General features: G+C 35.9%; 1 protein-coding gene across 1 annotated transcript in view; it reads left to right on the top strand.

The window, feature by feature from the left end:
• The window catches only part of VEGFC (vascular endothelial growth factor C), a gene marked incomplete at its 5' end in the record, with an annotated part of 84,789 nt that extends 71,617 nt beyond the window's left edge, over positions 1–13,172 (top strand). Inside the window, 4 exons of the mRNA XM_010829924.1 lie at positions 1,179–1,330; positions 9,130–9,236; positions 9,523–9,856; positions 12,684–13,172. Coding sequence (XP_010828226.1) covers positions 1,179–1,330; positions 9,130–9,236; positions 9,523–9,856; positions 12,684–12,798 — 708 coding nt within the window. The remainder of the gene's footprint in view (positions 1–1,178; positions 1,331–9,129; positions 9,237–9,522; positions 9,857–12,683) is intronic.
• Positions 13,173–14,236: the final 1,064 nt, after the last annotated feature.

Here is a 14,236-nt window from a genome sequence, read left to right as displayed (position 1 = left end):
CAGCTGTTTCCACTGTTTCCCCATCTATTTCCCCTGAAGTGATGGGACCAGATGCTGTGATCTTCGTTTTCTGAATGTTGAGCTTTAAGGCAACTTTTTCACTCTCCTCTTTCACTTTCATCAAGAGGCTCTTTAGTTCCTCTTCACTTTCTGCCATAAGGGTGGTGTCATCTGCATATCTGAGGTTATTGATATTTCTCCCAGCAATCTTGATTCCAGCTTGTGCTTCTTCCAGTCCAGCGTTTCTCATGATGTACTCTGCATATAAGTTAAATAAGCAGGGTGACAATATACAGCCTTGACGTACTCCTTTTCCTATTTGGAACCAGTCTGTATTATTACTGATCATAATTTAGAGTTTAAGAAACTTTGGGATTTAAATCCTTAGTTTTAATTAATCTCTAATTTACTGTATATTCAACTTAAAACATTGTTTTTGTGGAAGGAAGAGAAAAACTGAACTTCTCCATTAATAAGGCATTCAGAATAAGATTTTAAACAAAATTTGAGACTCTAATCCACCCTCATGTATGATGTCCTACCCTATTCTACACTTATATTTTCATAATGCTTTTGTAAAAACAGCAGAAATGATACTTTATCTATTAATGAATGTATCTTTCTTTTAAACATAATAAACTCATTAGATATATCAGAAAATATAAAGCTAGTTTGAAGTTGAAATTTCATTTGGAATGAAAATCAATTTTACACCTAGGTATTTTATGTGTGTGTACTCAGGTTATAGAAAATAAGACTTAACCAAACATTTCCAGGTTTTGTGGCCATTAGCTTTGCTCTTACACCACAAAGATATTTATATCTGTGCCATTTTTTAACCCCCTGGAATAATCAAAGACTGAAACAATCCTTTCTTCCTTGAACACATTGGTCTGTCACATCTCTGTAATCATTAGTTGGTTATCAAAATTCTAATATGCTTAATAATAGGGGCATGAGATAAGCACATGGACTGTTTACTGTTCTGATACAGGATATTGATTCGACACAAAACAGTTTTTACTTGTAATCATAAAAAACTTTAGCATCCTGCATACATTACATGGCACTCCCTAATCATGAAGAGTTAAGCTCGCTCTTTTTGGGCTCCAACATTTACCACAGAAATGCTTTACAGTATCTATATAATTTTTCTTCTTTTTGTCCCTTCTTTGTAGTTGTTTGAAATTACAGTGCCTCTCTCTCAAGGCCCCAAACCAGTAACAATCAGTTTTGCCAATCACACCTCCTGCCGATGCATGTCTAAGCTGGATGTTTACAGACAAGTCCATTCAATTATTAGACGCTCCCTGCCAGCAGCACTACCACAGTGAGTATGACTTTGATCTGCTTTTTTCTGCATCCTCTACTAACATAAAATTACTTCCAAGTAAACACAGGTGATTAAAAAATTTTTGTGAAATGTGCTATATTTCTCTATCAAATAAAGCAAGACAAATTTGAAAATGCACTGTGAACATAAAATTAAACTGAAACAGGAAAACCTATGTTATAGACAAAATAGCTTACCATATAAAGTAAGTATTTGTCTGTGGAAAGACACAGATGCCACCAACATTTAACACTCATACAATCAGGTGTGCAAATTCATAGATGGATGTCAAAACTAAAAACATTTGAGTCTTAAGATTTTTGGCCCAAAACAAAAAGTAAACATGAATATATTATTTTATATCTTTTATAGCAAATTCAGTTGCCTTTCTTCCATCTCAATTAGTTTTTCACAACATATCAATTCATATTATTTCAGCAAGGATTGGATATTGAAATATTAATACTTTAAAAATTTTTTCTTAATATTATTTCATATTCACTCTCAAAGAAACATTTGTTATTCAACATAATTTCCCATCCTATTTTTTAGTTGGTTTTATGGTTTAGCATATACGGCACTATATGCTTCATTAGATCTTATAAAGAGCCTGGATAGAGCATAATGGATTGACTCTGTGAACAGTTTATAACAAATTGTTACGCATTGCCACCTGAGGCCTAGGAACTTTCTATCCCCAAATGAGAACCCAGAACTTTGTTCTTTAGGACGGCCAGGGCATATAGCACAGGCATGTAAAGAAACCTTGTATAACTCCAACATTTATAATAAAAGTATAAATAAATTGATGAGTAAACATATGCATCACCAAAAACTTTTCTAGGAACCTTCCCTTTTAGGGGACTTGACCATAAGCGTGATGTGCTAATGGCATCCCCTGCTGCATCTCTTTGTGCTGCTTTACTTAGTGTGAGAGGTGGAAGTCCTTACCTTTCCAGAGACACTTTAGGTAAAACTCTTGGGTAGCCTACTTTGACTGACAGAAAGGAAAAGATCTTACAGGCATCTGTGAATAAATTCACACTGATGCAAGTACAGACAATGGCTCCCTGAAGTAGTAGAGAGATTTCATTCACACAGTCCTGGGAATTCTAGTCACTTGTATCCCTTGGCAAGTCATCTAATCTAAGCACTTCAGTCATAATTTCTGTGCTAATGGTTTCGAGAATTACAATGCAAGATCTGAGCATTTTGCTGATTATATTAATTATAGTTAATATTTTATCAAAGTCCCTTTTATATGCATGCATGCACTTCACTCCTGTCTGACTCTGCAACCCCATGGACTATAGCCCACCAGGCCCCTCTGTCCATGGGATTCTCCAAGCAAGAGTACTAGAGTGGGTTGCCATTTCCTCTTCAGGGGATCTTCCCCACCCAAGGATTGAACTCACATCTCGTACATCCCCTGCATTGGTAGGCAGGTTCTTTACCACTGCTGCTGCTGCTGCTAAGTTGCTTCAGTCGTGTCTGACTGTGCAACCCCATAGACGGCAGCCTACTAGGCTCCTCTGTCCCTGGGATTCTCCAGGCAAGAATACTGGAGTGGGTTGCCATTTCCTTCTCCAGTGCTACCCTTTTATATAACTGTGTTTATTTATAATCATATTAGATGTAATAGGTACAGAATCAAAGATTTATTATGTCTGTTTATTTACCTCTACATTATTCATAGTAATGATCTTTCACATTCTTTGAGGCCTTGGAATCACACAGTTGTCACTAATTACTTCTTTTCCTTGTATCATATCCAAATGCTATTGATTATTTTGGGGGAGAGGGGAGACAGCCACTCCAGCCTAAACTGACCATTTCATTTCCATCATTGCCATCCCATCTACTTCTTTCTGCATGGATTTCTGATTTAATGAAGTGGTTTAAGTACTGTCTTTCTTGTACCAAATATGTCTCTAGTTGCTGAGTAATGTCACAAGTTAGCTTTAAAAGGCATCATTTCATTCACCTGACCAGAATCCTTTGGTGACTTTCAACTTCCCAAAGAACTGGACACCGATTTTCCACCTCTGTCATCTGGCATCAGCCTTCCTTTCTTGTTTTGTTCCCATTCTTCTCCAAGTCTGTGTTTCACAAAGTCTGATTCCCTGAAGACCAAGCTCATTTCCTGCTCTGTATCTTGTTTCTATTCTGGCCTAGCTTAAAATAAATGTCCTTTCTTTTCTGCCTTTCCAAAGTCCTATCCATTTCTCAGAGTTCAGGTGGTGGTCTTTCTCCTGCCCCTATCTTGTCCAAGCATCACAGGTACCTTTTGCTTCTTGAATACCCACAGCAATGACTGTATTTACTCTGTCCTTGCACAGATTTTTAGGGCTCTGTAAAAGTTGCATGTGAAACTGGTTTGTGAGATTATTTTAGGCAGGTTTATGTGTTCTATAATGTCCAGCTCATAACACTTAAGAATCACTGAGCCATGCCTACTTCAGGTCCGAGCAGACATTGTCTCGCTTAATGCTCACCAAAACATCTATGAAGCTGGTGGTAGGATTAGCCTTATTTTACCGATGAAGCAGATAATCACACCCCAAACTTGGGGACTGTAAACACATATACTACACTCATCAACAAATGCTTGCTAAATAACTTACTCATCTGTATATATCTCATAGCATTTGTGTATTTTACTCATTTCTTCATCATTACTTGCACACTGCATGCTGTTCGAGGGCAAGAAGAGAGAAAAAGAGCAAAAAGATCTTGGGTCTTGGGGTAAACCAGAGCTGAATGAGGTCTGCCACTAATTAGCGTTTTAAGATTGGGCATTTCATGTCTCTGAATTTCAGTTTGCTTATATATAAAATGTAAAGATATAAAAAGGGTTAAAGGAAATGCGGCATACTTCTACTGTGCTGAGAATGGTGTCTAGCATCTGAGAGATAGTCATTAAGGGGCAGATTTATTATCATCATGAAGATTCATGTTAAATTCATTTCCTTGTCTCTGTGTTTTTCAGTGAGTTTTACTGCATAAAATTAAGAATTGTATTTTATATTCCAAGCCAGTACACACAAAACTGTGTGTATAGCAATATCTAATTATGTATATGGCATCACCGACTACATGGACATAAGTTCGCTCTGGGAGTTGGTGATAGACAGGGAGGCCTGGCGTGCTGCAGTCCATGGGGACAAAGAGTCAGACACGACTGAGAGACTGAACTGAACTGAGCTGTGTATATATGTTTGTGATATTCATAATATATATAAAATTTTAAAGTAGATGTCTGTATTACTTTACCTATAGTTATGCAGCCATATAAAACTATAAAAATAAAACAAAGTTTTGTTTTAAATTATTTCCTTTATTATTCAACCTTTTTTTTTTTCATTATCATCCCTTAAGGATACTTTTATAGACGTTTTTTCCTAATTACCTACCCCGTGAAATTTTAATGCCACAGACATATTTACATCTCTTTATATATCTTAAATATGTCTGGCCTTTATACATTAAAGAGGAAATATAAAGGTTTGTTTTTTTATTCAGTATAGGATTAAAAAGGACAAAATAAAAATTTTATAGTGAAAAGTTAAAAAACAATGTAAAATCTGTTAATACTGAATATAACTTTATAACTATGTGCTGGGAAACATATAAAGTAATACATTTACTTATAAATGGTAATATATCAAATTACATATGGAAAGTAGCAACTGATATAAATGTACAATACAAATAAAAATTTTCAAACATTTAAAATAATAATTTTCCAGCAAAAGTAAAATATTTTTAAAAATAAGTTTTAAAAAATTTTTTGAGAAATTAATTTTTTTGAACTTCTGCTTTCTATGAGAAAACAATAATAACCTGTATAACTACCAGATACTCACGTAGAGGGTGTCAACAGTGTTTCTTCTTGGCATCTGACATGCTCATGTTTTGATTAACTTCTGTAGAATTAACTAATAAATGTAAACTCTTTAATTCTCAAAGTTCAGGTTTCACACAAAACAGATCAAGCAGAAGCCACAGAGCAGCCCACAGGGTACCGCTCAGTGTATGACTTTGAGATAAGGTCAAGAGGAATTCTTTCAGTTACAGCCATTCACTCACTGTACTTTTGTAGTCTTATTTTGTATACACTTTAGATATGTTACCCGTGCCAAGGCTTGTGTGGTAGCCAATAAAACCTAATAGAAATTAAATAATAAGGAATGAGACTTTGTTGGTTTTGGAGAGCCAGAAACCGTTATCAGATCCAAGATTCCTCCTCCTCAATACCTAATTTTTACCCTCTTACAGATGATATTTTTCTCATTATGAATGCATGTCTTATTACGTGTGGTGCACTTAAATACTTTTTTCCTATTGTTCTCTCTTTTTTTTAATGTTGGTCTCAACCTATTGTAAGTTGTGACCCACAATTTAACTGGAAAACTACCACAGTGATCATGGATATATGATGAATACATAACTATGTTTTGAAATCATTACCTTTGTTAACAAGAGTTAAGAGGAACCACCACCACAATGGCTAAAAGAAAAAGGCAGAGAAAACTAAGTGTTTGAGTTGATGTAGTACAATGGGAATCACAGATAAATATGTAAAATTGTGCAACTGCTTTGTAAAATATATTGGCTGATGCTTATGAGCTTAAATACACACTTACAATATGATTAATAACTTCCCCTTCTAGGTATTTACCCAAGAGAACTATAAACATATTTCCATATCATAACTTGTAGACAAATGTTCATATAAGCTCTGTAACCAATAACTGGGAACAAACCAACATCAATCAAAGGTGAATGAACAAACAAATTGCATTATATCCATAAAGTAGAATATTACTGAGCAGTCTAAAAAGAATGACCTGTGGATGCACATAACAACATAAACCGATCTCAAAAACATTCAATTGGGTGAAAGAAGCTAGGCTAAAAAAAATGCATACTATAGGATTCATTTTACATGAAACCCTAGAAAAAATGAATATAATCTAGACTCAGAGGAAGGAATATCGTTGTTTAGTCACTAAGTCATGTCCAACTCTTTGCAACCCACGGCCTGCAGCCTACCAGGCTCCTCTGTCCATGGGATTTCCCAGGCAAGAATACTGGAGCAGGTTGCCATTTCTTTCTCCAGGGGATCTTTCTAGGGATCAAACCCACGTCTCCTGCATTGGCAGGCAGATTCTTTACCACTGAGCCACCAGGGAAACCCTAATGAGAGTTACACAGGTGTATAAATTTGGGAAAAGGCCATGAATTTAAAATAGGAGCTATGTAGGCATTTTATTGTGGGCAAATTATTCCTCAGTAAAATTGATTCTTTCTAATGCCAAATGAAAAAGACCCTTTCATTAACTATAATTTTTAAATTAGTGGTAGATGTCTTCAAACCTTTCTGGTGACACTTTAAGTCAAGATTATATGATTACTTCCAGGGAGGGCTTCCCAGCATTCCTTTCTACAGAGACTGAAATTTCGCTCAGATGCAACAATGTCCTGTTTCTGCTCCACCCTGGCTCCCACCCACCACTGCCAGCAAGATAACAAGTCTTGTCTTTCCTAAATGTTTGGTGTTACATTTACATTACTATGATGTTAACTAAGTAGCAGATTTTTTTTTACATTATCTGTGAACAAGTATAACTAATTAAAAGAATCTTTTGCAAAATGAGTCATTCATAATATAATTATGGAGTCTCTGGAATGGACAAAGAATGTTTCTTCTGGGTACTGTGAGAGAAGGACAAAGATGAGCTTGACTGCCTCTAACCTCTGAGCATTCAGAGTCAAAGGGCAATGCATGTTACATTGATATTTTTTTAATTTTACCAAATGTTACCATGCACCATGTATCTGCCACCCATGGCCCATGCTCCTAACTCCTGACACCAGGTGGCTGCCATGATGGCAGACACCAAAGAAGAGGGTGCTTCCTGCAGGTGGCTTCCTGGTTTGAAAATTCATTCTCTGCTCACTAGCTCTCTGAGTTTTTCTAAGTTCTAAAAACTTTTGTGACAGATTTTCCTCACTTTTAAAATTAAATTGAAATGTTCATATAGCATAACATTTATGATCAAATCCTCACAATCTATTCAACAACATGATACTATATTGCATGTTAATCTAAGATTATAATAGCATAGCATACTAAAATAACAGTGATGATAATGATGACAGATCTACTTCATAGATGTGTAGTGATGTTTATAATCAGTATTTGCATTAAATATTAGCCCAATTCCTGACATACAGTAAGCATTCAATAAACACTGGCTTCTATTTTTACTAACATTTTACAAGTGGAAAAATCGAGTCTGGGAAATGTTAATTTGCATATACAAAGCTAAACAGCTTTAAAAGAAGTGCCAGAGATAAAAAGCCAAGTGTCTCTTTTTCTTACCTCTATGCTTTCCTCAATAGTGTGCATCATTTCTAGTATTTACGAAAAGATCTCAAGTCTCAATATCAGCAGCACCAAAAAATATCATAAGTTCCACAGGTAGAAGAGATTATCTCTAACAGAAATGGTTAAATATCAATATTTATATTGATGTTTTCATATTCTCTTTTTTCCAATTATTTCCTCTTCTATTTTCCTTCAGGTTGAATTCCATGTATTTCTAGGGTCCCTTTAATGATAGACACTCTCTTTTAATGGAGGGAGCCATTTATGATTAAAAAGTGATACCCTAGATTTTTCTACTCAGTGTTTATTCATTTATGAATATTTATGTTGAGTCTTCTATGTGCATAGCATTGTGCTCGGAAATGTAGGATATTTTTAATGGATTATATAATTTCTCAACTAAAGTAACTCCTGTATCAGAGTGCAAATAAAGACATATATATCTAGTATAAGAAGCATATAATACACTATGCTCTGCTTCATTCAGTCATTTAATGAAAAAGTTATTGTGTGCCTTCTAGGTACCACTGTAGTGCTAGGCTATGGAGAGAGAAAGAAAGAACGGCCTGGTGGCAATATAGTAGGTGGGTCAGAGAAGCAAAACAGGAGTTGGAAAAAGTGGAGAGGAAGCTTCTGAAAAAATCCAAGAGAGAAATCATGAGTGGGAACCAAGACAGTAGAAATGGGTGTGGAAAGATATTTTAAGAAATATAAGAAAGCGTGTGACTTGGGGACTGTGTCGGGGATGACAAAGTTGAGGATGAAACTGCATGGATGATATTCAAAAAGGGAATACCTGTTTACAGGTAACAGTAAAAACCATGATCTTTGACTCCTTTCTGGGGAGTATGGAGTGGGAACTCTGTGTTAATGGACCCTTTACAGTTATGGCCATCTGTGCTTCAGAAATAAGTCAGTAAAGTGCATGTATAAGGACGTTTCCTGTAGGATTGTTTAGAAACCCAAAATCTGGAAGAAACCCCAATGGCTACCAACAGGAGATTAATAAGTAATAGTGTACCCACTTGTGGACTAATAAAGATAATGGAGCAAATTTTATGAAGTGACATATAAAGATGTCCATAATAGATTGTTTAATGGAAAAAGGAAATTTCAGAATGGTCTGAAAGGCTTTATCCCATTTTCTCATCAACTAAAACTGTATGTGATCATACAAATGTATTTGCCTTAAAAAAAATGAATCTGAAATTATATAAAACCATTAGAATTGGACAGCACCTGTGGGTGGGAGTAGTTTGAGAGGGAATGTTTGCATTTTATTTTATGTATTCTTATATCATCTTAATGCTTTTTCATAAGCATCACTGATTCTGTAATACACAGGTAAGAAAAGAGATGATCCCTTCCGTGTACCACTTATTGTTAACCTGTCTCTCCACAGGTGCCAGGCTGCAAACAAGACTTGCCCCGCAGATTACATTTGGAATAACCACGTCTGCAGATGCCTGGCTCAGCATGATTTTATTTTTTCCCCCAGTGCTGGAGATGGTAAGCCAAATGATGCTTTAAGACTAAATGCCAAGGGTCTCTCTGTTGATTAACAAATACCTAATATTAAAATCACACGTACAATATTCATCCTCAAGCTTTGAAATAAGTCACTACAAAATAGGACACTTTCTGCTTCACTTTCTGCTTCTGGTATTGTTTTGAACTTCTCTGTAAAGGAAGCTACCTGTGGAAAGGAAGACACTTCTAAGTGCTCTTCATTGTTTCACTCCACACCCAGAACCAAGTAAGGGATAGTAAAGCTGTCCTGACTGTGTTTGTCTAGACTCTGCAGACGGATTCCATGACATCTGTGGGCCCAACAAGGAGCTGGATGAAGAGACCTGTCAATGCGTCTGCAAAGGGGGACTTCAGGCTTCCAGCTGTGGACCCCACAAGGAACTAGACAGAGACTCATGCCAGTGTGTCTGTAAAAACAAACTTTTCCCCAGCTCATGTGGGGCCAACAGAGAATTTGATGAAAACACATGCCAGTGCATATGTAAAAAAACCTGCCCAAGAAATCAGCCCTTAAACCCTGGAAAATGTGCCTGTGAATGTACAGAAAATCCACAGAAATGCTTCTTAAAAGGAAAGAAGTTTCAGCATCAAACATGCAGGTAAGAAACCTTCATAAAGAGTATTAATTTATCTTATATTGGGGATAGTTTTCTCAATTCAAAGCAATTTTCTCAGCCAAAATACTGGTTTGTTAGAATGGGACCATTTAAGTTCTGTAAGATGAATTATGATATTTTGTAAACAATGCTAAATTTGGGGGAGACTGTTTGCTCCTGAAAAAGCAAGATGAGATCCCTGGAAACCAAAATGAGATCCAAGCTCAGACTGCACTAAGTCCTTGTCCCAGAGGCTAAGAGAGCAGCTCGCAACAGGAGTTAGATGACAGATGCATAGGACAGTCATTTCTGGAGCATCTTCAACATACACCCAGGCAGCACACACCTACCCCCACCAAAAATGACAGTGCAGTCAGATGTAATTTTGGACAAATGTTCTAAGTGCAGAAAATGTTGTGCGAAGTTCACAAAGGACAGGATAATACCATTTACTGTGGAATTGTATCTAGAAATGAAAATAGTAAGGCTAAGTATTTAATGAGAATTAGAGAAATATATTAACATATTGTTAAAGGTTACTCAAGGCATTCCTTAAACCTGATTTGGCTTCCTTCATCACAGAAAAAAAAAAAAGAGTCTCCTGGACTCAGACCCTTTCAGTGTTCATCCCTGACCTTCTTCCTCTGATCCAAGAATAAGCCAGCTCTAGGTGTTTGACACAGCCTCCCACTTTGCTTCAGCATCGCTCCACCAATCACACCCCTTCTCTTCCACACCTTTAATGTCCTCAACTCTGTAGTTTTCTCCCTCCAATTTAAAAACGTTCTCAAATTTCTTTATTGGCATCTTACTGCAATGTTGAACTTTCTTCAGCAACTAGCTCTGTCCTTGTCTTCTGAGTTGCTCCATGATGGGTCATTTTGCATTTATCTGTTCACCTCTTTCATCTCTTGTATTCACCCAGCTGTAATCCTGTTATGCCCTGAGGACTCCATGATTCAGCTTTGTTTAAGGTTTCAGTAGCCCCTTCATGGTCAGATTTCACAAACAATCCGGTCTTACTGCAGTTTCTCTTTGGGCTTTCTGTTTGGGCCGAGAGAACGCTGTGCTTTCCTGATGGTCCTTTTAGTCTTCTCTCCACCTGTTCTCCGTCACCATCACTGGGTTCTCTTCTTCCACCAACTCTTTACAGATGGTGATATAACCCCCACAGGACTTAACACTTACCTTCCATTATTTACAATATAGTGTCTATATGAATGTTAATCGTTACTTTTGTCTTCAGTAAACAGTGTCCTTTTGATTCTCAAGAGCTTGTGTTACCGTTTCAGTTCATCTTTCTGATGATCCAGCCACACTAACATGTTAGCTACTGCATGAGGAGACTTCCATGAACCTAGGTATCTCTTCTTCCATTACCATTTCAGAAAACCTTATAGGAATCCTTATGTTTCCTCTTTAGAGTATTTTTTAGCAATGATATTCCAATTTTACTTGCATATCTTATTCTAATTACCAAAAGGATATACCAAAACTATAGAAAAATATAGATACTAAATCTTTTTAAAGATCATTAAACCATTTTGCACAAGTGAACCCAGTTTACAGTGAAAAGCCTGAAATTTTTGTTTACATAAAACTAACCAGTTACTATATTTTTCTACACAGTTCTTACATTAACTTAGAAAAAAACGTCCCTATCATTGTATTTCTCCTCACAGAATACATTGTTTCTTAATGGCTTTCTATTTACTAAATTTCTTTCTATGTTCATTTTTCTAAGCATGTAATTCCAGATTTTATGCCAAAAAAAGATAGTTTGATATTTTGAAAAAATACATACTCCTCACTTTCTCATCATATTTATTCTAAAAGTGTAGTGGGCAGAGTACCTATTCTGTGATTCATTACCTTAGTCAGCAACTTTCATTGATTACTGAAAATCATATCTTTTTAGTAAAGGATTACCAGTATCCCTATACTAATGCATTTGTATTTAGAAATGAAAGTAAATAAAATTTTAACTAGATATGCTTTCAGGAGCAAAAGAAATGATATTTCAAAACCCTCTTTGTAGTTTTTCTGTGGTACATTTCTGATTTCCAGGTGCCCTTGCATTTTTCTCCATGGTACATTATGTATACTCATCCCTCAGAAAGTCCTTCAAAGATGTTCTGTTCACAGGAGCAACAGGGCTGTGGATGTTATTGACTGCTGAGTCATTTGTCCTTTCACCACCGCTAGAAACTGGACATTGAGGGTGGGGGGAGAGGAACCTCCCCCACAGTGAATACTGTCCCTCCCTGCCCCTTCTCCCAGCCCACACTGCTTTTGCATGGCATCTAGGTGGACGAGGGAGGCTGGCCACCCTTGTGCAGCAGCCAGCTGCCAACCCAAGTTAAGAGTAAGGGTGGGGCCCTCCTGTGGACCACAGCCCTGCCAGAATGGCTGGGTTTAATCTCCCTGAAGTCTGGGTTCCAACCAAATCCCAGATTCTTGAGAATTCTGCCACGCTTATGTGATCATGCTAAATCGGCAGACCGTAAATACTCACTTTCAAAATTTCTGTTTTATGTTACTTTCAACTACAAAGCACAGACACTTCAAAAGAATGAGTGCTAACAACACCCCATTCTTCCATTTGTTACCTCTGCAAGCAAGACTTTTTTTTTTAGGCTTTTTCCATCCCTCTTAAATTTGGAAATTCCAGGCACAAACTTTAGCAATTTATAAACTGGACAACCGTTTTATGATAAAATGAGTAATTTTGTTCCAGTCTGAAACTTAGAAAAACACGAACGTGCGTTTGTAGCATAACAAATTCATCTCGTGGTCTTTAACAGAAGTCTGTCCTTCTTTGTTCCTCTAGTTGTTACAGACGACCATGTACAAATCGAGTCAAGCATTGTGAACAGGGACTTTCATTTAGTGAAGAAGTATGTCGCTGTGTCCCTTCATATTGGAAAAGACCACATGTGAACTAAGATTGTATCTTTTCTAGTTCGTCATTGTTCTTTCATGGGAAACCATGCTGCCATGTTAGAACTATGAACACAGAGACTTTGTGGACCGGGTAACAAAGACAAAAGTCAGTTTCCTGAACCACGTGGAGAATGTTACAGAAATGGACTGGAGCTCATCTGCAAAAGACCTCTTTAAAAGACTGGTTTTCTGCCAATGACCAAAAGCTGAGGTTTTCTCTTGTGATTGTTTTTTAAAAAGAATAATGACTATATAATTTATTTCCACTAAAAATATTGTTTCTGCATTCATTTTTATAGCAATAACAACTGGTAAAGCTCACTGTGATCAATATTTTTATATCATGCAAAATATGTTTAAAATAAAATGAAAACTGTATTATAAGCTGTAAGTTGAATCTGTTACCATCTTATGCTATCAGCAAAACCTGATATTGTGAAAAGTCATCTCCCCCTGTCCTCCCTGTTTTTTTTTTTTGTCTCTGGGTATCAGATTATGATTGCTGAGAAAAAGTATGTTCCTGTAAAAGAAAGTTTAAGATAGATAGCAGTTGCTATTACATTTTATTTTTAATCTCAATATATTTAATGAGTATAAATGTTTTAGCACATGGTACTTTTGAATTTATAGCCAAATGAATCAACAGAAAACATATCATCTTATTAGATAGTCTGCTTAGCATGGCTATATCACTGAAAGTTATTCAGTGCCCCAGGAGCATTCAGACTTAACCTGGTATAATAGCTATCACTATGTATTAATATTAAAATGGCTTTAAAATATTTTACTCAAAAATAATCTTTTCCAAATATTTAATTCCTTGTGACTAGCTAAATACTTTTTATAAGCTGAAGTGCTTCTATCCAACACATATAAGTTGGAAGTGACATTTAAATGCTCATATGTTAAAAAGCAACAGTCACACAGAGTACTTATTTCATTTTTTTAAAGGCAACACACTAAGATATTTTTTTCTGAGAACAAATATTTGCTTACATAAATACAACCACATAAGTGGTTTGCTTGTTGAAAGAGAATTGATTATTTGCTTGTATGACATGGTTCCTAGCAAAAATAAAAAACCACATAACTACTAGCAAATACATAAAAATAAGTAGTCCTAAAAGGAGAAAAAAGAATCTATAGAGTTATGTAAACATAAAAATAAGTCTTTTAAAACTTGCAAATATAATACAATGAAAAGGTATAGGTGACTACTCAGTACAATAAAAACATTAGTATCTATATGTTTTGCTACAAAATAATTTATTTTTTATAATACTTTATTAAAATGTTGATGTCCTAAATATATTGAAACACTATTTTCAATACTGACTTTTAAAACACTATTATATCCAAAATTTATTGAATTACATGTACATATTCTGGACAACTCTAACATCTCGTTCATAAACTCAAATCTTTTTTTTATCTATTGGG

Source organism: Bison bison, unplaced genomic scaffold (assembly GCF_000754665.1).
Source record: "Bison bison bison isolate TAMUID 2011002044 unplaced genomic scaffold, Bison_UMD1.0 scf7180017864514, whole genome shotgun sequence".
In the NCBI taxonomy this organism is placed as follows: domain Eukaryota; kingdom Metazoa; phylum Chordata; class Mammalia; order Artiodactyla; family Bovidae; genus Bison; species Bison bison.
Note: the sequence above shows the minus strand (reverse complement) of the source record. Positions and strands in the feature narration are given on the sequence as shown.